This window comes from Amblyomma americanum, chromosome 11 (genome assembly GCF_052857255.1).
Source record: "Amblyomma americanum isolate KBUSLIRL-KWMA chromosome 11, ASM5285725v1, whole genome shotgun sequence".
NCBI lineage: Eukaryota > Metazoa > Arthropoda > Arachnida > Ixodida > Ixodidae > Amblyomma > Amblyomma americanum.
In genome coordinates this window covers 53,872,305-53,894,121 of record NC_135507.1, presented here as the reverse complement: position 1 = coordinate 53,894,121, position 21,817 = coordinate 53,872,305, and the positions used below count along the sequence as shown (strand labels likewise).

Genomic DNA, 21,817 nt, shown 5'->3' with positions numbered 1-21,817 from the left:
GAGTCGAGTAATCTTCGCACAAACTTTTTTTCTTTTACTTAAAGGTGACGCCACGTCTTTTTCAAACCGGTCGCAGCAGTATTCTTACAACGTAGTCGGGACACCGATGTGAGGAGTTGGCGGTCAGGAGTAAAAAGGACGCCAGAGTTGCGTTTTTGGCTGATCTGTGTGCGCTCAGCGCTGCAAGGTGCCCCCGAGTAACGAACCAAGCTCTCCCAAGGAGGCTTTCCGTGCGGCGGCGAAAGAAGCCTGTTGCTACCGAGAACGCTGACTTACGGTCGCGTCCCGCTGGTAATGCGCAGGCGACTTGCGCTGAATTTCAGCCCTGTATATAAAAAAAGCGTTGCAGAGGGAATCCCTGCTAGCGCGCAGTTGGCGAAGCCCATTGTGACCGGAAACCGCGGTCGTGTCGCCCGGACTTCTACGTAGCACTGATAATCAGCCTCCGCCGCTTGGAGCATGTGTGTTCCGTGCACGGGAAAGGGGAAATTTTGAGGCGAAACCGTGTCCTGCCCTGCGGATGAGAGGAATATTACCTCCAAAGGGAGCCGCTCAATCGCTGATTACGTGTGACAGTGTGCAGCATAGCGGCTCCCCATGGACTCTCACCCATGCCCTAAATATCCTTGCATGCATGCACTGGCTCGCGGTTCGACTCCCGGCCGATGGCTGGCGCAGGTTGTCACTAGCTGTTTGAAAAATGGTTCACTAGCTGTTTGAAAAATGGTTTTTGGAGGGAAGGAAATGACGCAGTGACTGTCTCGCATATCTCGGTGGACATCCGAACCGCGCCGCAAGGGAAGGGACGGACGGACGAACCGTGCCGTAAGGAAAGGGACGGGCGGAAAAACCATTTGAGAGTCAATCAATTGGAGGGTCGCAGGACTTTGTCCTCTTCCCTCTCGCTAGGCCTCATTCCAAAGCTTGGTTGACGATGTTTCTTTGGACTTCTGGGTCTGGGTTGTGCATCAGAGCCTCCCACGAGTCTGATGTGCGTGTGTTGTCTTTGTAACGTGGGCACGTACACACCATCTGTACCATGGTCGCACATCCGTCACAGTGTGTACATCTAGCACTGAATTGCCCTGGATATGCTTTGCTATAAATCCATGGGCTTGGAAATACCCCGACCTGGAGTTTCCGCCAAGCTGTCTCCTCCTTTTTACCAAGTTTGCTGCCAGCGTGCGGATATTCCTTTCTACTCAATCTGCACTACTGCGCGATTTCACGATAGGCGAGCATCCTATCATTCTCTGTTGGGGATAAAGCAGGGAGTGGGTATCTGGGTATCTATAACATGCACTGACGTCGCACAGTACACGGGCGCCCTTTTTTCCCCCCGTTTCGCCCCAATCGAAACGCGGGCCGCCGCGGTCGGGCTCGAGCCCGGGTACTCCGGCTCAGTTAGCCGAGCGCACTAACCACTGAGCCACCGCGGCGTGTTCACTAGCAGTTCTGCGCTAGATATGACGCAGAGTCGAACGCGATCTGTCACGCATTAGTACTGCGACAATTCAGGGGCCTACAGTCTTTCTTGTCCCCCAGAAATCGCCGCCTCACCGAGTGTCAGCGACGCAACAACGCCGGGAAAACACCGCAATGGTCTCCATTTGCTTTCGCGTAAAAATTTAGAGGTTAAGAGTCAGTAGCTTTCCTTGCCGTGTAGTGTCGTCGGTGGGAGGAGGGACGCTTGTTTCAGGAAGGCTAAATATAAGTGTGGCGTTTCTGTCCGTTGCCTTTCGACAAAGGGGGGAAAAAAAGAAAAAAAAACGGATGAATGAAGCGCGCTCACGTGCCCTCCGCGGAGATTTCGTCCAGGAAATGAAAGCGCGGTCACTGACTTGGCTATTCGCGTTTGTGCTCTTTTTTCAATTTTTTATTCGGGGTGTCTTCTTCGGAAAAGGGCTCCGCGGACGGATAGATGCTTTTTTTTTTCCTTTTTTCCTCGGCGGTTCTTGGCTCATTCTCAAAAAGCGGCGGGTCGCGTTAAAAGGGCGTGCTGTGGAGAGAGCCGTTTCTCGAGAAGTTATCTGACAAGGGCGCCGCGGTTCGTTCCGTCAATCTCTGGCGCCTACGCCTTCCTGAGATTAATCGGTCGCGCCGGTGGCGAAGTTGCCTCCTCTTTGGAGGGTTCCGAAGGTTTCCATATGAGGAGTCCCATAAGTCTGTACGCTACCATATGTATTATATACAGTCGATATAGGCTATATGGAAAGCACGTATGGAATCTTACGGACTGTACATGACCTAGTCATGTACATTGTACGGAAATTGTATGGAGTTATGTTGAATGCATATCGACTCCGTACAAAAAAAAAACGAATTTCTATATATTATGGACTCTATATTCCCATAATTTCATACGAGCGGCTCATATGGAACGTTTCTATAGGGGAAATATCTGGTCTGTTCAGACAAGGTGGGGGAGCTGACTTTCACGCTGGTCAGGATTTCTCAAGATGTGGTTATTGAAGAAAGGGGTGCCCTGAGCTCCGACCTGTGACTGACGTGGTTTGCTAAGTGAGTAATTAGTAAGACGAACGGTATTGCAATGGTTCATTTTTGATTGGTTTGTATGGGTTATCGTGAGTCCGGTCGGCTTTTGCAGGCTTTATTTTATTGCGAATTTGAGTGACGTAAGTAAGCCTGTTGAGGTGCGTCAGCAGCCTTCTTAAGATAGCGGTTGACTCGGTGACTGCTTTATAAAAGAGGCTATAGCAAGCTTAGTATGGCGGTGCCAGCTTGCGAAGAGTCGTGATATGCATCAGTCCTGGCGTCACTATGTGTAACACTGTCGTCAGCATGTGGTATCTATTTCAAGATGAAATACATTGCCTGTAGCACGGCCCACTCTGTGTCCTAACATTCAGCCGAAAATCTCAAATGGGCTCTGCGGTGTTTCTTAGCGTTACCGGTGGCGTCCGACGAGCCGGGAGATCCTCTTCCATTTTATTTTGGTACCTGCGGTGGGCTTAGTTCTTCGTTGGACATTTTGTTGTTCGCTTTCACCTTCGTCGACGGTAATTTTTCGAAGCTGGTCTTACTCCTTGCAGCTTGCGGTTTTAAACGGGCGAAGTGACCGGTGATGGTTCCGTGCTGTAAGGAGTACTTGCCGTGCTACCGTTTTCTCGTGCAACCAGTCTCCTGAAGTGTTATCTTTTGTCACTCGTCACAGAGTGCGTTTCACACAGCGCGATCCCGAAAGATCTCTTTGGCGGCTGCTGAAAGCAAGACTGATTATGAGCCAATATCTATTTCTCCAATGATTCTCTCGGCCTTGAACGCGAGGAGATGAAGGAACGAAAGTCAAGCTCGATCCGAGAAGGATCCCGAAGCGGATCGCGGGTCCCTTTAAAAGCGACTGCGCAAAAGAACGCTTCAAGAGAAAAAGAAAGGGTGGCGAACAATGATTGCTACGTGAAAACGCCTTCCAGACGCGGAGAGACGCCGAACGATAAAACGAAGGGAGATCTGTGGAAAGGGGGCGGGAATCCATAGCCCCCTCCCCAGTGCTGGAATGGCCCTTGTAATTAGGGCTGCTCCGTTGGGGGAAAGGGGGGGGGGGCGGTAGCCGCGCTTTTGTTGGCTCCAGATGCGACTGTCTCGTCACGCACGCGGGCGCAAAACACGACTGGACGCATCATCGTGTCGAGGCGTCTCCGTGACTCGTCGGCGCTGATGGAAGAATGACCGACCGGGCCGCACTGTCGCTCGCCTGCCACGCCGCTCCGACGGCAACAAGTGCCATTGGAGACCGAGCGCGGTTTCTCCTCCGGAGCGCTGCCGGCGAAACAGGCTTGCCCCCTCTCCGCACTGATGGTGCTCTCTTCGCATTCCTGGACCCGGCTTGTTTGGTTTCTTTGGGAGCCAGTGGCAGCGTGTGGAGCGGAACGGGACGAGTCTGCCGAGCTGAGGAAGCAGAAGAAAAAAAAGAAACCCCGGCGCGAAGAAGCAAAGAGCGCCGCTGCCAGCCCGGCGAAGGGGGGGGAAGGAGGGAGGCATCGTCGAGAGAAGCCGTCATTTCGCGGCGGCTTCAAGGTTGTGCGCCCCTCCGCCGAGCCATTGCGGCCTTTGAATGGCGGCGGCTGAGGAGGAGGAGGGGAACGCAGCCGCCGACGCCATGCAACGCGGCTTCGCCGCTCGAGAGAAGGCGGCGGTCCCGCGCCGCGATAACGACGGCAAGAAAAAGAATCGGTCGTCCCCTCTTGGCCGGCACGAAGTAATCGACGCTGGCGCGCATAGTTCCGCGCCGGACGCCGCCGCATCGTGCCCCTCTCGCGCGCGCGCGCGCTTGTTGCAGCAGCAGCAGCGCTCGCGGCCGCCATTTTTTTTTTTGCTTTCGTTTCTGGCGAATAGTCTGCGCGTCACGTGACGGCCGATGCGCTCGACGCTCGTCCAATGGCGCGGCTCGCCGGAGCGTGTTCCTGCGTGCGCTGCTCTTCTCCCGTGATGGAGAAAGCGTGACTCTCTTCGAGATGCGAGGAGGAGGCGGAAGAAGAGGGTGAGGCTGTTCCGAGGAAGGGGCGCGAGGCACCTGTCGTCGAGGCTAGTGGAGCGCCATTTCGCCCCTCTTTTGCGTTACCCCCGCGTCATTCCTTTCCTCTTTCTTGTTTATTTCGTCGGGGGGAAGGGGAGCTCGGCGAGTCCTCGCCACGCGGCGCTCGCGCCGCAGCTACCCTCTAGACCGGACGCGCTCCGCGCGGGCGCACACTTTCGTCTGCTCGGCTCCGTTCCTCCTGCCGCGCGCCAGCCAAGCACTTAGCTGCTCTGGCGGCTCTTTTTTTTTCCACCCCCTTCTGTCGCTGTCACACTTGTTTCTCCTAGGTCACCCCCACTCCTTTAAGCCAACCTCTCTCGGTCACAAGCTCAGTCCGACACCTTCGGACTCCTTTCTTTCCTGTCCCTGTCCGCCGCCATTTCTTTTTCTATCCGCGGTCGTTTCCTCGGCGCCGGTTGTCACTCCCCGACCCTGCACAGCCCTGGAACTCGGGCGGGAGCCCTCCCCTCCTCAGTGGTCCCTGGCGCGTGGTTCCTTCACGTGTTGCGGCTTGTCAAGTGTGCGTTGCCTTCGGCAGCTACGTCGGTGTTTCCACCCTTTTTTCCCCGCCGTCCTACACCTTCGTGAGATTTCGCACCGCACTCGTCGTGAGGACCGACGTTGGACTTGCACCCCCGCGGCCTGAAGCGAACAAGCTTTTTTTCTCCACTCAAGGTTCGGATTATCTACTTCAGAGCAGCGAACACTCCCGTCACCCACCGACGTTTTTATCGTATACCTCGTCGAGCAGAGAGAGCGCCTTCGACTCCGTCCACCCATTTTCGAGTCGACGGTGTGCGACCTCGCTGCAATAAGTGATCCCGGTGTTTCTCCTGTTGTCCGCGTGTGGTGTGTGTTTTGTCTGTGTTTTTTGTGGTATTTATTGGCATCGCGAGAGTGAGATACTTTTTTTGTCACAAGGTGCGGTCTACTTGCAGACTCCAGTCAGTTCTGCGTCCGGAACGTTCCGACGTGTTGTTGTGAAAAGGAGCTCCGATCCACTCCCCTGCCTTGAGGTGCTCGAAGTTGAAGAAAAAGGGTCCACCCCCGGTGACCTTGAACGCTCCAGGTGTGCCGAGACGCTTATTCGGAGCTCAAGTTCCCCGCCTTTCAATTCCCGCATACCTCGTTCCAGCTTGCTTGTGTGCACTCCAGGTCCCTGCGTTTAGGGCGAAAGGAAAGTTTGCTCCAGAAAAAGAGCTAAGCAGATTCGTTGGCTGGCTGTTTCGCTGTTGTCGAGGTCTGTCTGCGGAAAGAATCGTCCCGCCCTCACTCAACCCTTTGGCTCGGAGGAAGAGCCCTAAAGCAGCTGAAGACACTCATCGGGAGGATTGAACGGAGCAGACGTGTGGGCGTCTATGTGCCTGCACCCGCTGTGGATTCTGGTCTTCTGAGAACGACTGCGACAGATCGGAGGGCGACTTTTTTCCGCGAGTGCTGCGCGGGTGTGTGCGTGAGCGTGCGGCGCCGGTGGTGGTGCTGGTGAATACGTATAGCAAATAGAAACGGAGTTGGTAGGTGAGGGGGCATTCCCTTTCTGGTGCAACTACCTTGCTGCCAACCCTTCTGCGAAAGTGTGGAGAGAGTGGGAACGCAAAGTTAGCAGCAAAAATGGTGAGTTCCACGGGGCTTTTTTCTTTTTCTTATCGTGGCTGGTGGAGCTCCTTCACCTGCCCTCTCCCTTTGTCTTGTGCCTGCCGTCGTCTCGCTTCTGTTATGTTGCGTTTGCCCTTTTGCTCGACACCGCGTGGCTGTTGACCGGGTTTGCTTGATCGCGTGCTGCTGCTGCCCGCACCATCACCTGCTGCGTGCGGCGGCGACTCTCTCTCTCTCTCTCTCCCTAGGCTGTTCCTCCCCCCCCCCCCCCCCTCCACGCCGCCTGGAAAAGGCGGTCATTGTGCTGTCTGCCGTCCCGTCGTTGCGTTTCCCGCCGGCCTCCCGTGTCATTACGCTATCGCGTCATTTCTGGCGGAACGTGGTGGCCGTGTCGTCGCCGGTGTTGTACCTTTCTTGAGAGAATTCTTGGGGTTTGGTTTGGCCGGGTTTATCGCTGTCGACGAGAGCTTCCGTACCCTCTCTAGTGCATTGTGAATTCCTATTGTTAGCAAACGAAGTTATCGCATCCTGTCGACTGCGCCATGTTAGCATCCTGTCGACTGCGCCATGTTAGCTCTGACATTTTTTATGTTTCTAATTATTTATTGGTAAAGTGCCGGTGGCTATTAGTAGCCTTGCGATTCCTGGAGGGCGGGTGGCTTCCTGTCGTCGTTGCGTATTTCTCCTGTCCGCCGCCGTGACCCTCGGGAACTGCTCTCACGAGAGATCGGGAGCGGCGTCGCTGCGATAAGCCGAGGAGGAAAAGAATGCGTGCCGTTTGGCGCCGGTCGTTGGCGCGCTTGCGGGGGCTTTTCACCGCCAAAGGGAGGGGAGGGGGGGGGGGGGGGGGGAGCGGCAGTCTGACTTTCGTACGTAACACGCCGCGGTTTCTCGAGGTCGTGGGATCGAGCCGACCGCGTAGCGCAACCCTGAAAGCAAACTGGGTACGAAACTGGGGGGACGGTACGGTACGGAAGCCTACGATGGCCGAAGTCTCACTCGGATGCTGCCACAGTGTGGTAATCGCGTTGTTGATTCCGAGACTCGTGTCTCGGGACTCGCAATGAGATGTCTGCTTTTCGGCGTGTGTTCCCTGGTGCAAAGCTCGCTTTCTGCTGTAGGACGGGTGCTCTATGAAACTGGACATGCAATGCAGCATTGTAAAGGTGCTGTTGGCTTATGGCCCAAGCCGCTGGGGCATTACTAAGGGAAATAAAGTTGTCGTCTAGACAAAGCGTTACTATTCAACCGGACCAAAGTAGTCCTCCTCCAAAGACCTCTTCGGACGGAAGACGAAAACGTTCCAAGCGTGGTCCAGGAAGCGAGTGCGGCTCACTACCAGTCGTTCCTACTGAGAAAATTTGCCGTGGGGCTGCCTTGTCTGCGTCTTTTTCCACGCTTGTTCCATAATCATGATGTCCTAGAGCCTGTGGTAAGCAAGAGGCGCAAACGGTGTATCGTGCTGGTTTTGCGTGAGCCCAGTTCACCGCCGTGTCTGACACCGCGGGCTTCCGGATAGGTTGCTTAATGACAGGGAAACCGCGAAACCCCACACGCACAACACCACAGCGTGCAGCGAGTTGTAATGATGCGCGCGGCGTTATATATTATGCGTGTCCGGAGCGGTGGGAATTGCGACGCCGACAGTTCATTAGCATGCTCCGGCCGCAGAATCCTCGCGTCCGGTTTGCTGCCCAGGATCCTGCTCTTTGCTTTTTCCAGGGGGAGGAGGGGTGCTTCTGCTGTTTGCGTTCGCACGGATCGCATTCATTCTTGGGAGTCTGTTTTCCCGGAGGCGGTTGATGTCGGAAGGACGCGATCTGTGTCCGTCGAGCGCCGTGCGTGCTCTGCTGTTGCTCGTACGATTGCGGGTCGCTGCTGTTGCCCAAAAGCACCTCGTAGACTGTTACCATTGGATCGCTGTTGAACCATTGAACAGCTAGCTACCAGTGGATCGATTGAAAACTGTGCCGCCAGATTTATCTTTTCCGTTTACCCCCCGCGATACAAGCGTCACTAATCTGGAAGTTAAAGCCGGTCTTTCAAGTTATCTTGAGACTGCGTGTTTCGCGTTCAATCATGCCTTATGACCTAGCAGTACAGCCATAGCGCGAATTCATCGGACCTCCAAGCCACATCACCCACCCATGCCGTTTATCCGGCACATGCCCGAACAACTTTTTTTTTTTTTGTAAAGGCTACCGTCGAGTGTTACGATCTTCCCACAGACTTCATGCTTCACTCTGGCCCCAGCCACTTCAGAACTTTCATGGAGCGACTTTTCTGTTAATTCATGTCGAACCCACCCCTCATGTAAAACCTCACCTCCATGGGGGGGTCTTTAAGGTATTGGGAATAAACGCTTTGGAGTACATGCGGGGTGTTGAGGCAGGGACATGGATAGCCTCGGGTATGTGAAGCAGGGCCGGATCCTTGCCTGTGTGAAAAGCGGCAGGCTGGGTCGAAATGTGGGAAAAAGGTTTTCATCGCTGGAAAAAGCGCAGATCGGCGCTACGGAAACGAGCAGTCTTGGAACGTGGCCGGTTCGAACACTTGTGACGGTATTTGCGCGGGGTGATGGCGGCGCAGCTTCGACGAATGTCAATCTTCTATAACGTGAACCTAGCGCTGTGTGTTTGTCATTCGGAGGCGCTCCTGCGCACGCGGCTTATGTATAACCGGGGTGAAGACCGGGAAAACCCGGCCGGGGAGGAGAGGGATCGGGGGAGTACCTGTTTCGCTAGTACGCGCTGGCTCGGCGTGGTCGTTACCCCAGGGAGATGCCTGTCGGTTGTTGGGCGACGTTAGACGCTGCCGCGCGTTTGGATCGGCTCAGTGGGCAGCACCGTGCCTCAGAGGATGCTTTGCAGCGCACCGCCGAATGATGTGGCGGGAGTTGGCGCTTTCGACGTTGTTGCGAGGAGGGGTGTTGTGCGCCGCTGGTTGGAAGGAAGCCGAGCAGTGTTTGTTCAGAATGGGGACGCCGGAATTACTGCCTGGTGGTGGAAAGACAAAAGCTCAGTAGTCGACTGCAACTCAAGAACTAAGCGGCAGGTGCCCCTCGAAGGAGGCCCTCCAGCCAATGGCGCCGACCGAGTTTCATGGCGCCGCGGTTAATCCGATGAAGCCGTGGTAACCCCATTCAGCCGGCGCCCCCTGCGATTTCACGCGAAAATGGGATTGGGCATGGGGGTGATGGTGGGGAGTGTTGGTCGACGCCACTTGCTGGAGGGTTCCTTTGTGGGGCATTTGTCGATTCGTTCTTGTCCTTTTTCCGATTGACAGTGTCAAATTGTACTACCAAAGGTATCTAGCACAACTTGGTGTAGCTCGCGTGGAATATTGGGGACAGCAATGGAAGAAGGGACGGCTGGATACGAAAGAACGCGGTGCCTGTATTTCTTCAGTAATCTCCGATGTCTGGACCATTGTTCTGTTTTGCGGAATATTCGACTCGATCATCACACAGACGGTATATCGGCCTTCTGAACTCATCGGTCATCAGTCACCCGGGGCCCTTCATTACGCTTACCCACATGGCCCCACGTGACGTGCACCTTCGCAGTATCTGATCGTGTCAAGCTTAGGAAGTTTCCCGAGGCTTGACGCGTGACAGCAACAGTTGGAGATCGCCCGGAGGCCTTTGTCTTTCAGCGGACTCCAGCACTGCCGGTGTCGGCGTGTGCCCATTGCCTCCGAGCGGAGGCTGCAGGCAACGGCCGACTTTTGAAGCGCGCCCGTGTGTCGCTACATGCAGCTGCTGCCTTGTTTTCCAGAATTGTCGCGGCGGCGCCCGCGTGTGTAATCTGTTCCGCGAACCTCCCTCGTTGGCCTATTCGAATTCCGCCCTCGTGGCCGCCTTGCGTGTCATTCTGCCTGCCGTCTCGCCTCGCCGACGGCGGCCGCCATCTTGGACGCTTTCTTTCTCCCTCGCCGCCGATTCGGCGAATCTCTCCCTCCTGGGGAGAGGAGGGATGGAGGAGGGGTTGACTTGGCTCCCTGGCGGGCAGGAGGGCGCGGCTGCTTTTATTTTCACTTTTCTTCTTGGCTGCTTTGAAAAGTGCATCGCACCGCGGGCCTGTGCCGAGGTGGCGGCGGGGCGGAGGAGGGGGAAAGGCGGCTGACGTTGAGTGGCCTTGGCCGAGGTTAAAGTGCTTTCCTGTCTGTGCTGCGCCGAGGCGCGGCCGCCCGCGAACCGAGGCGAGCGGAGCCATAGCTGGCCTTCTCTCCGTGTACCCTCCCCCCCCCCGGTTCTGTACCTTTTTCTGTTTGGTTGTTTTCCTTTCCGCGGCGGCCCATCGTTCTGCTCCGCGGGCGGGGGCCGAGCCGAGCGACCTGCCTGCAGGCGGCCCGTGCGCGCTCTCGTCGTGGTCTGTTGCGCCATCTCTCCCCCTCCCCCGTCTGCCGCGGCGTCTTATACCTCCTCGCTCGTTCCTTTAATTGGCCCTATTCTTGTCCCTGCCGCGTGCATTCTTCTGTACTGTTTAATTCAACGCTCGTCGGACGTCGCCCATTCACGGGACGCCGCATCGTTCGGTCGGTTGTGCGTTGGCCGGGACTGGTCGCACGCGCGTCATCAGGTTGTCCGGATGGTCCTGCCCGATTTTCTCGATGCTAGCGATTTGTTAGGAGCGGCCGTTTTTAGGTAGCGTCTTGCAGGTGCGGGCGAACGTCGTTCGTCGGTGGCAGCGCGGTGGTTTCCTGCTTTGGGTGGGCGCTGTGGGACGACTCCCCGCGGGGCGATGTGTTAGTGCTTTCTCCCGGTCGACTGGTGAGGAGAGTACGCGTCCGACTGCGAACCATCGGGAGCTAATTGAAGCTTACACGCCTCGCTCGAATGTTGGTCCACGGGTGCGCGTTAACGTGGTACCAACCGTGGTACTTGTTGCTCATCTCATAACGAAAACTTGCAAGTGACGAAAGCAGCACGTACACTCTTGGTCAAAGGTTTTAAGGCCACAGCGTTCCGCTGCAGAAAATGAATGCTCCTATAGAATGCTCCGTATAGCGGATAATTGAAAGCACAACTCAAGCAGAAAGCTTCTTTACGGCAAGAAGAAACTTTCTGCAAGCATTTCAAGGTCGTTCGCTCCTCAATAATGCCGCAATGGCTCTGTCACGCGGCCGAAGCGAAAAGCCTTTGGCCATAAGACTTTTGACCAGGACTGTACGTTGGAAGACGCAATTGAAAATTGCTTCCTGGGGGAAAGGAAATGGCGCAGTATCTGTCTCATATATCGTTGGACACCTGAACCGCGCCGTAAGGGAAGGGATAAAGGAGGGAGTGAAAGAAGAAAGGAAGAGAGAGGTGCCGTAGTGGAGGTCTCCGCAATAATCTCGACCACCTGGGGATCTGTAACGTGCACTGACATCGCACATCCCACGGGCGCCTTTGCGTTTCGCCTCCATAGGAACGCGGCCGCCGCGGTCGGATTCGAACCCGGGTACTCGGATCCGGCTCAGTAGCTGAGCGGCCTAACCGCTGAGCCACCGCGGCGGGTGCGGAAGACGCACCCGTGCCAGCTTTGGTTCGTGTGTGCGCTCCCTATTATGCTGTCTACTAACTGGCCTTCGTTCACCTGTTTCTGCTGCGCTCGGTTAGTCTGCAGTAGTGGCGGAGACCACCGCGAATGGACTGGCTCGATGGAAGAGCGCTGCTATCTGAGAGAGTCGAGGGGGAACGCGTGCAACAGCTGCGTGTACTGTGCGGTCCGACTTCCGGCGGTGTGGCTGGGCGGCGCTCGCTGCCGGGGCAGAATCGGGTTTCCGAACGGATTGCCGTGCCCGGCGTCAGGACGGTGGCTCGATTTCTGCCGGAGGGCGGTTAGTGTTGTGTGCCCTGGCGCAGCAGCGCTGCAAAAGCAGCGATTCCACTGTTGCGCCAATGTGACCGCGTACTGTGAAACCGTGATGAAAACTGGGAGATGATGCCAAACTTCTCGAAATTGGACCAACTGTTACGAGGACGTGCAGGCAGGTCTCGGAGTACTAAGGGGGGAGGGCAGTCAGTGTAGGTTGAGAGATTGTGCGCAGGCGGGAGGCGGCAGGGGAATGAAAAGAACCCACACTTGCGCATCGTAATTGGGTGTCCGGGGGCAGCGGACACGAGGTAATCGTGTCGGTTCGTAAATGGGGCAAAAGGCGCGGGGCAAAAAGATTTCTCGTGCTTCCGTGCACTACCCGCCGTAGCATAGTCGGGCCGCCGTACCGCAGATACGGTAACGCGTTGCCGTCGCTACCGTTGTCAGTTTTGACTAGTCATATTCGCAGTACGGTAGCAATTGCCATGCTTACGGTGCGGTGATTCGGATCATACACCTCCATCGTACCGTGTTGCGGTTACCGGATTACCGGGAGCCCGCCCACCACCGATGCGCACGTGCCGATTCGTCCCGACGAGGCAGGCGTCCGCGCAGCTGAAAGGTAACCGAGCACGGGTACTCCGGTGAAACTGTACACGGTATGGCTAAAGGTGTCGTGAGCAGTGCCGTACCACAGCCGGCCCAGCATCGTGACTGGTTGGAAATCGGGATTCCTCACCCGTGCCTCGCGAAGGAGAAAGGAAGCTCGTGAATTATCATTTGGGGGTTTCTCCATCTTTTTTCCTCTTCCGCGCCCGTATGGTCTTTTATTCGCAGACCTCTGGCGAATAGCGTACTCGGAGGTGTTGTTGCTAGGCCTCTTCACAGGTGACTCGGGTCGACGCTGGCCGGACGGGCAAAGAAAGTAACGCGAAAGGGGTCGTCTCATTAGCATGGAGTCGTCAACCGCCACTTCCAGTGAAAAGCGCTTCCATTTTCTTTCGCTGATTCACCTGCAACGCGTGCGGTCCCTTTGATGGCTTTGCGTTCAGTGCGGAGGAAAAGAATAAATTTGGTTCTTAAATGCGCCATCAGCTTCCTCTCGCTGTCGTACCTGTACGTTCTCTGTCAGGCCACCAACGTTTTTTGGGTTCTCGGGGAAAAGTGCACGCGGAGATTCATCCTCGTGTTTTTATATTTATAACGGAAGGGAATGTTTTAACGAACTGGGCAGGGGGAAGAAATGTTTTAACGTTAACGCAACCCATAATTTAACCACATGTTTGGCTCTCGAGAACCTTAGCTTCGCATCTCCGTAAAAGACGCGACACTCCGCGGCACTGTCTTCCCTGTGGGCGTTGCCCGTCCTGAAAGAACCTTTCTTCGGTCGCGGAGAGCTGCGCTTTGCGATCCGTCACGTGCGGTCGCTTTTCCTCCGCGGACTGTTCCCGACTCCTGGAAGGCGATTTGGCGCGCTTTTGTGGTGTACCCCCTTTTTTTGCAGGCGCGAACGCGATTTGACGCGCTTTCTCGGCGTCCAGTGGGGGAGGTGGTGATCGCGTTTCACCGTGCTCCTCTCTGACGCGCATCGCCGCCGACCCTCCGGAGAACCGTGTCAGGGTCCTGCACCCCGTTCTCTCTCAGAAGCTCCCTAGCCCCCCCCCGCATTTTTTTTCTTTTTCTAGAGATGGTCTCTTCGTGTTGTTCCGCTTCGCGCGCGTGACGGAGTTGCAAAAAGCCAGCCCGCCAGCTTGCGGCGGTGGTGACACGGTTCTCGCTGCTCGAAGGTGCCCGCTGTGCACTGTTTCAAGGCGAAAGGTTGTGCGCGGGCTTTTCTCTGCCGCCTTCCCGCTTGTCGTAGCGGCGGCGCGTGCGTGCCTGCACTACTACTAGTATCTGGGTCGCCGCTCAGGAATGCGAGGACGGCCTTTGTCCCTTTTTATTCGTCCGCGCGCTCGCCGCCGGGATTTCCTTCTCGTGTGGCCGCTTTTCCATTGTCGAGGGGGGTCGCGGGCACCGAAGGATGGACGCTTGGTGCGGCGGCGGCGTCTTTGGAGTATTTGAAGCGCTTGCCCCGGTTTTTCGGGGATAGGTCGTCCGTGTATAACACCCCCCCCCCCCCCCCCCACACACACACACACACACACTCCCCACGGAATCACCGCGTTTCGAGAACAATCAGAGGCCCTCGAGGAAAATGGTACCGACACCGAACGCATACGCCTCGGCAGACCCCCGCATGGGCATTGAATTCTCCCAAATGGCTGCAGCTTCACGAGCGCGCCTGCTTTTACACAGTGGCGCTCTTGAACTGCATGCTGCCCTGTGCGGAAAGAGCCGGGAGAGAACTCGTAATCGCTGGCGCCGACCGTCGTCGTAGTGACGAATGGAGGGCGACCACAGCCGCAACCGAGCGTAGTTTAGGAATCGGCCGCTGGGCGTCTTTCAGTGGTGCGCGAGGCGTGTAAATACTATGCTGTTGGTAGTAGTAGTAGTAGGGATCTGCTTCGCTACTGCTGCGCTGTGTTCGGCCTTCCTGCCTGACCCTTCATCTGTTTTCTTCCCGACTATATATAATATATATATATATATAAAATCTGCGGCGGGGGTTACCCTTTCACCGTGAATAGCGAGAGTGCCGATGGCCGGCGGTGGTACAGCGCTGGAGACGAAACGAAACGGAACCGGAAGCTGAAGCGCAGGGTAGCGCACGCTGCTCGTGCGCTTTTTCAACGCGCTCGAGGGATGCGCCCGTCTGTCCGCTGCACCCGTAGCGATTTCCTTCCTCGGCGGTGTGTCCGCCGCGCGGAGCGAGTGGGCCTGGGCACCGAGACACGAGGGTGCAGCGCGGATCCGCGTCACGTAGCCCGTTGGTCGGGGAGCTCGCGTAGCACTTTGCGAAGACCTCGGCGCTGCTCTTGGACCAGAGAAGAAGAGTAGCGCGGCGCCCACGGAGGGGGCAGCGTGGGCGCCGGGCTTCTGGCGTGGCCTCGCGAAGTGGGCGCGGCACCACATGGCGCAGGCGGTCTGGTGGTGGTGCGGCGCGCGTGCGTGTGTGCACGCATCCGGATGTGGCGCGCGCACTCTTCTCGGCGCTGGGTGGGGAGCGGCTGGCCACGAGGAGGGGCCGTGATGCCACCCCAGACTGGAGGAGGCGGTCAGTCTTTCGGAAAGGGGAAGCAGGCTTGGTGTGCTCGTATATCTAGGGGCGTAGTAATGCTGATGCAGCCGATTGCACGTACTCTCGGAGCTGTCCGGGATGGTCTAGACGGCGTGAGTGTTCGTTGTGCTTATCGCCTGACCGAAGGGAAGCGGTGGCTCTACTACTCGCCATCGAGCGCGTAGCACGCTGGCGCGCCGATTACGTAGCCCGCGCTAGCGTGGATGTACAGTATGGTCCACTGTTAAAGTGAACATGCGGTCGCGTGTCGTTGGCTTTCCGCGAGGCGCTGCTGCGGGAAAGCCGGAAGGAATGCCGAGCTGATATGGACCGGAGTTTTTTTCGGCATTCTGTCCCCTTGCAGGGATCTCATTTTTCACACAACGCATCGATTACCTCTTCTCGCTGCTGAATTGGCTTTTTTTCTATTCTGTGGTCGCGTTTCGTGCGAAATAAGGAACATTTTGTCCGGACTAGATCATCTACGTGCCTTGGTTCATACGCCACTCAACGTGTACAGTACACGTTGAGTGGCATAGTGAACCAAGTCACCGCGGCGCGGTTTGTGGACTCTCATAATTTCATTTTAACTGGGGAAGGAGCCTTTGTCGGGTTTTCTGTCGCATTCATGTAAACGCGGCTTCCCTGGCCGCGTTTACATGAATGCGACAGAAGTCGACTCCAGTACCCATTCTGAGGGAACGAGTTAGGTTTTGAGAAGAAAAGGCTCGACTCGTCCTCTACTCTCTTACACGTTTTTGCACTTCACCTCAAAGAGGGGACTGGAGTCTACTTATGTCCATTCATGTAAACGCGGCTTCTGGCTCGGCGGCCGCCCGCGGGCTTTACCTTTGTGTGTATGTGTGCTCACGGCGACCTCCGACCCGGCCTGGATGCAGCTGTCGTGCTGCTCTAGTGACGCGCTTCTTCATCATGGGCGCTGTGCTTGCGCAAGCCGCATTCCTCCCGACTGGCTGGAGGGGGGGATTAGCGGGCCGGCCGCGTTTCGGGGTCGCCTCCGCCGAACGGACGAGCGCCTTGGGACGACGTAACGGGGACGCGCTCGCTTTCGAAGTTCGCTGTCTGTGTCGCTTGACCGGCTCGCGTTTCCTGCCCGCGTGCAGGGTGCCCCCAGTGGAGAGCGATTGCGCTGCTCGCTCCGGAGACGAGGCGACTCGTTTTTCCTTGCATTTCTTTTTTTTTTTACGGGAAAGCTTCGGGTGACCGGTCGCGGGACGGGTAGTCTTGCGGTCTTTTTTTCTTTTTTCGGCGACTAGCGGTACTCCGTTTCGTACATCATCGGGTGCAACGCGGTCAAAGTTGGCGCTCCTGTTGGCGCTGTCTGCATCCGCGATCAGGAAGTTGTGCGTTCCTTGTGGAGATGCGAGATTAGTAAATGCTTTGCCTGTACGCTTACCCCATGACACATTTGTCGTGAGCTCGATGAAATGCGCTCCTATCGCCGACGACACGCTTTCTCGTGCCTTACACCACTCGGCCACGGAATAAGCGCGGAGTAACACGGCTCCCTTTATTTTTCCGTGCGGACTACTTCCGTATCTTTCACAGCGTTGCACCTGATGCGTGAAACGTAGTGCGTCCCGTTTCTCCCACCTCCTCAGGTGTATCCGTTTCGGACATGGGGCTGGTACCATTCTCTGGTAGTTCTTCCGCCACAGCTGTAGAAATGAGCCCGACTTTATTCCCTAATGGTTCACTTGGCATAGTGCTAATCAACAGGAGCTGCTTCGTACTGACTTGTCAGCTTCAATTTCTAGAGGCGTAACGCAACACAACGTCTGCGTAGTACAGCCGTATTTCTCCGTTTTAATAAACCGGTATAGCGAAGACGAGGCTGTTTGCAAACTGCCGGCCTTTCGAAGGCTATCCAAGACAGTGGCGTACCGCAGCGGTGGCCTAGTGGTTGGACATCCACCTCGCATGCGGGAGGTGCGGGGTTCGATCCCCAGTGCCACCGGGCACCCACCGGGGATGCAATGGGTGCAAGCTTTTCCCTGCCTTGTACTCGGCTTTAGGGCGAAATGCTTGGGAAATGGGTCTTTGACCGCACCTTGAGAAGAAAAATATCTTGTGCCATGGCGCTAGTTGGCCTCAGATGCCCTTGTGCCATAAAAATTCGCCACCACCGAGACATAGCGGCGTCCTGGGTTGTTATGGCTGCAGAAAGGCTGCCTGCTTGGTACAGAGAAATTACTGATCGATTAGCGTTTTCCCGCGATAGGGGGATTTTACCGTATCAAGATCCTGCTGTTCTACTGCACGCATCCTTCTATTTGGTTTCGTCGGACTAGTGCCAACTGTGAGGACCCGTGACCCTGTCCAGCTCCCACGCGACAGCCTTTGACGTCGTGTTTACTGTGACGGCAAACGAAGTCCGATTCGTTTTTTTTTTCTTTTTCAATTTGAACTTGAACCGGCTTCGGCGGACCGCCGGTGTCGTTACACCTCCGGGCGCGCTTGGGGTCACGTGCGTGCGTACCGGTCGTTGCGGCGCGTGGATTGAGCGAACAGCAAGAGATGCGGCACGTGGCCGGCGTGCTGCGAATCAATTTGCGATAGTGGCGCGGTCTCCCTTCCTGGTACCCCTTTTGTCGGCGCTGCCCCCACATGCATTATGAACAAGGCGGGCCCGTGTTTGTCGGCGGCCGGCTGTTTGTTCCCTTCCTCGGTCCGTTGCGCGTGCGTAGGTGGTCGGGTCTCCGCGGTTGCCGTGGTGTCGGGAGCCGCGTCTCCCGACCTTTTCTTGCTCCATCGATTTTTTTTCCCGCTCCGCCGGGGGAAAAACGGTGGCTGCTTCGCGCTCCCCATTCTCTCTTCCCCATTTGGGTGGGGGCTATGCCGATTGAGGTACAGGTACCTGTATACTGTTTGTCGCGGGGCTTAAAGGACTATAGACACCTAATTTTATTGCGCTTTTTGTTCAGTCAAAGAAATGCGTTACATGGATTTTACCGGGTTGTATTTGCCTAGAACCGCTCAGTAATTTTTAAGTTTCGGTTTAATCGACCGAACGATGCCTGTGACGTGTAATTGATGTTTAGGTCACGTGATCCACTAAAAAAAAACTGGTATAATTGCCGATATGTAGTTTTCATTCACATTTGCTCCAGCCTCTTCCAAGACCTGGAATGGCAAAAAATTACCCGTCAGCGATTATATAACTTTTTTCTAGTGGATCACGTGACCGAGGCAACTTGACGTCACAGTCGTCGTTCGATGAAACCGAGACGACAGCACGAGAGAAGAAATTAAGTCATAAATTTAGCGGTCGTACACGAATACCACAGGGTGCTCCGTGTATGCGAATGTCGTAACGCATCGTTTGACAGCAGAAAACACGCAAGCAACAATTTGGTGTCTTATAGTCCTTTAACGTCCCAAATGTGCACGTTGCTTTTAAAGGTACACCGAAGGGAAGTTGCGAACTGAGCAAGTAGCTCCGACCGGGTGTTACGCGGCAACGGTACCGCCGTTATTTTAATGGGGCCGAAATGCGTCGTCGGTCATAGAATTCGGCCGTGAGGTGGAGGGAAGTGACGTCACTACCGGTACAGGCATCGACAGCTGCTGAATGCTGTCGCACTGCCGGCACACACTAGTTTTAGGTGGTTGGTTGGTAGCGACGTTATTATTGGAACTGCTTCAGTGGATCAGGTGGGGGTGGACGGGCCGCTTCTAGATCACCAGGCGTTGTTGGGCCGCGGCGACCTTCCAAGGCCCAGTCCACGGTGCGAAGCTGTGGCTCCGGTTGTGAGCAGCGCAGTGCGGAACGGCAGACTGGGTGCTCGCGTATATGTTTCTTCTGATTATGAGACTCTCGACAATCTTGGCTGTGCTCCCCGCGCTACTTTAGCCGTACTTCGATGGTATAACTGCTCTGGTGACGGCGAAATTGCGTTGCACGAGGAAGCGATAAGCCAATGGTGGCTTATCGTGAAACATTCACGTCACCAGGCGCAATTGCAGGACAGTTATCTTTGGCGCAATTTTTTTTGTCTTATTCAACTTCTGTTTTCGGTAAAAATGACGCTAACCTATTAGTTTATCATTCTTCCTTAGTGTCTCTTCGACACGTGCACTGGCATTGCGCAGCACACTCGAGTCCCTTGCGCTAAGCCTCCGTCGAAACGTGGCCGGGATTCGATACCGCTACCTTGGACTCAGCAGTTGGAATCGCTATGGCCACTGAGTACGCGTGCCGCCTGAACCGGACCACTGTGCTGTGGTGTTTTTGTAGCGATAGCTACATTGCGGTAGCATTTCGAGCCTTCAGCGTGGCTGCGCCGCCACGCTGTCACGTGGTGCGGGGCAGCTGCCGGCGGCGCCGTGGCTGCTCACGTGACCGAGTTCCACTCGGCCAGCTGTACATATCGCGTCACTCCAGGTTTAACCAGAGCTAAAGCACTGCCAATTTTTTGTTTTTGCTTCTCCGTTTGGCTGCGACGCATATCGCCAAGGATATCTATACATTAGTGTTCCTAGTGTTCACTAGGAACATGTGTTCCTGCGGGAGGTTGTTCTGCACAACTTCGCCGCTCCGACTGGATGCGTTGGCGGCCGCCACGGGCCTTGGCGACAGACTTCTCAGCCGACAGCGCAGCCGGGTGTCCACGGCGTCGAGGATCCCTTTTAGACACTTCTTTTTAGACACTTTTTTTATAGGCTGCCGTGCCTGAGACCAAAGGCACTGCAGAAACCTGGGCGTTTCTCTCAACCGCTCGTCGCCACCTGCTCCTACTCGCACTGTGGAAGCTGTGCCAGGGGCTCCATCAAGGCGTCTCGTGCAGCCCGCGTATATAGCGATGCCGTCCTCCGGAGTAGACGTTTAGGCATCGTCGACGTCGCAAAGGGAACAGAGACAGCGACGCAGTGCCTCAGCTCCCACCGGTGGCTGCTCGGAGGTGGCGTTGCCGACGCGCATCGCGAAGCCCGGCCGGGAGCCATCCCCGTGGGCACCCGGATGCACCCGCAACACCTAGGCACTGGTACACCGCTGAGCCCGGCAGAAGTGACTGCTTCGGCGCTCTTCGCAGTGCGTCCACCACACACAGTGCGCCTCCCTCGTAGAAGTCGGTCCTGCTTACCATTACTGAGGCCGTCGTTCCATCGAGCTGCGCATTTGTCAGTGCCGCTGGTCGGTGAGGCGAGATTCTTGTGTGGTCGCCGGATCCCCTCACCGTTGCCGTCAGCCATTGATCGGGTTCGGTTGACACGGCATGCTGTATTTGTCGCTCCGGCGGCAGTCTTTGCGGGAGCGTCGGCCGGGGCACATGAGAGCGGTGAGGTTCGCAGGCTGTCTCCACACTTTGCGCCGACCTTCGTGACAAATGCTGTTTCCGGCCGCGACAGACGCCGCAGCGTGAGGAAAGAGTCAGCATCTTGTGCGGTGCGCGCAGGGGGCGACCACGGAGCGCGTCGACGCGCAAGACAGCGGAAGGCCCGCGCCCGACCAGAAGCTCCTGGAGTTGGTGCGCTTGAGGCGTCGCGCCGAGCGACGCGCCAATCGGACGGGGCAGGCCAACGACTGGACAGTGTACAATCGCCTGGACACTGCCATCCACCGACACAAGAACAAATTGAACCGCCGCAGCGCGGCGACGCTGCCACCATCGCCGTCGCCACCACTGCCAGCACCATCGTCGCCATCGTCATCCCTGTCGCCGCAATCGCCGCCGCCGTCATCCCAGCCGCCACAGTCGCCGCAATCGCCGTCGCCGCCACCCAGGGTACGTTGGCGGACAGCCTGAGTGCTATGTGCTACGTCCTCCGCCACTGTCCCCGGCACATCTGAACGACGGGCCCGTATTTGATCGAACAGTTCGTCGGCGTCGAGCCAAGGCTTTTAAAGAGGCGCTCCAGCGTTTTGTCTGAGGGACTCCCTCTCCGCGAGATGGTCGCGTCGTTGCCTCCTCCACATCTTTTCCGGCATTCGGTATATTCTCGTGTTCTCCCGAGGGGATATGTCGCATGGCGTAGTTTTCGCGGCGTTTGTGCGGCGGCTCGTCGCAGGCGCGTTTCCGGCAGCTGTCGAGTGACGGCTCGCTGAAGTGGTGACGCCCCTTTGGCCAGCGAGACCGGAAGATCACTCGATTGCGTCATCGGTAAAGCGCGCAGTTGCTGCTGCCAGTATGTGAATCAGGCGTCTTCGTGGGCTGTCGCCGCAGCCATTATGAGCCGGTGTCAACGTCGCGAACTTCGCTGACCGGTCTGCGTAAATCCTCGCCGTTCTCCGCGGCCCTCTGTCGGCGGCTTTTTTGCTAAGGTACATAAGCAACTCCCTGCGAGTTCCCTATCGCAAGCGGACGTTTTTGGATGGGGGCGAACGTGCCGCCGGCGCTGCCTATAGTGATCGAGCGGTGCCAATCGAGCCGAGGCGGCAATGGTTCGATCAGATCGATGCCGTATGCCACGGCGTCGCGTGGCGGATGCGTGTCCTGCCGGCGGCACATCGAACGCGTGCGTCGCGTAGTGCATTCGTTGTGGCTGCGTTCGCGGTTCAGCCCCGAAGCGTAGCCTTGCAAAGGTATCGTAAAATTGCTTGTTGGCGAAAGGAAATGACGCAGTATCTGTCTCATATATCGTTGGGCACTTGAACCGCGCCGTAAGGGAAGGCATAAAGGAGAGAGTGAAAGAAGACAGGAAGAAAGAGGTGCCGTACTAGAGGGCTCCTGAATAATTTCGACCACCTGGGGATCTTTAACG

General features: G+C 56.5%; 1 protein-coding gene across 18 annotated transcripts in view; it reads left to right on the top strand.

Moving 5' to 3' along the window:
* The window catches only part of heph (polypyrimidine tract-binding protein 1 heph), a 145,147-nt gene that overhangs the window by 70,582 nt on the left and 52,748 nt on the right, over positions 1-21,817 (top strand). For 3 of the 18 annotated variants that reach the window (XM_077643443.1, XM_077643435.1, XM_077643442.1), the window contains exon 1: positions 4,708-6,151. The exons of 14 other annotated variants lie outside the window; for them this stretch is intronic. In XM_077643443.1, the coding sequence (XP_077499569.1) occupies positions 6,149-6,151 (3 nt within the window). In that variant the 5' untranslated portion in view covers positions 4,708-6,148. Of the gene's footprint in view, positions 1-4,705; positions 6,152-21,817 lie in introns of those variants that run through there. One more of the 18 variants, XM_077643434.1, reaches the window with a different exon arrangement.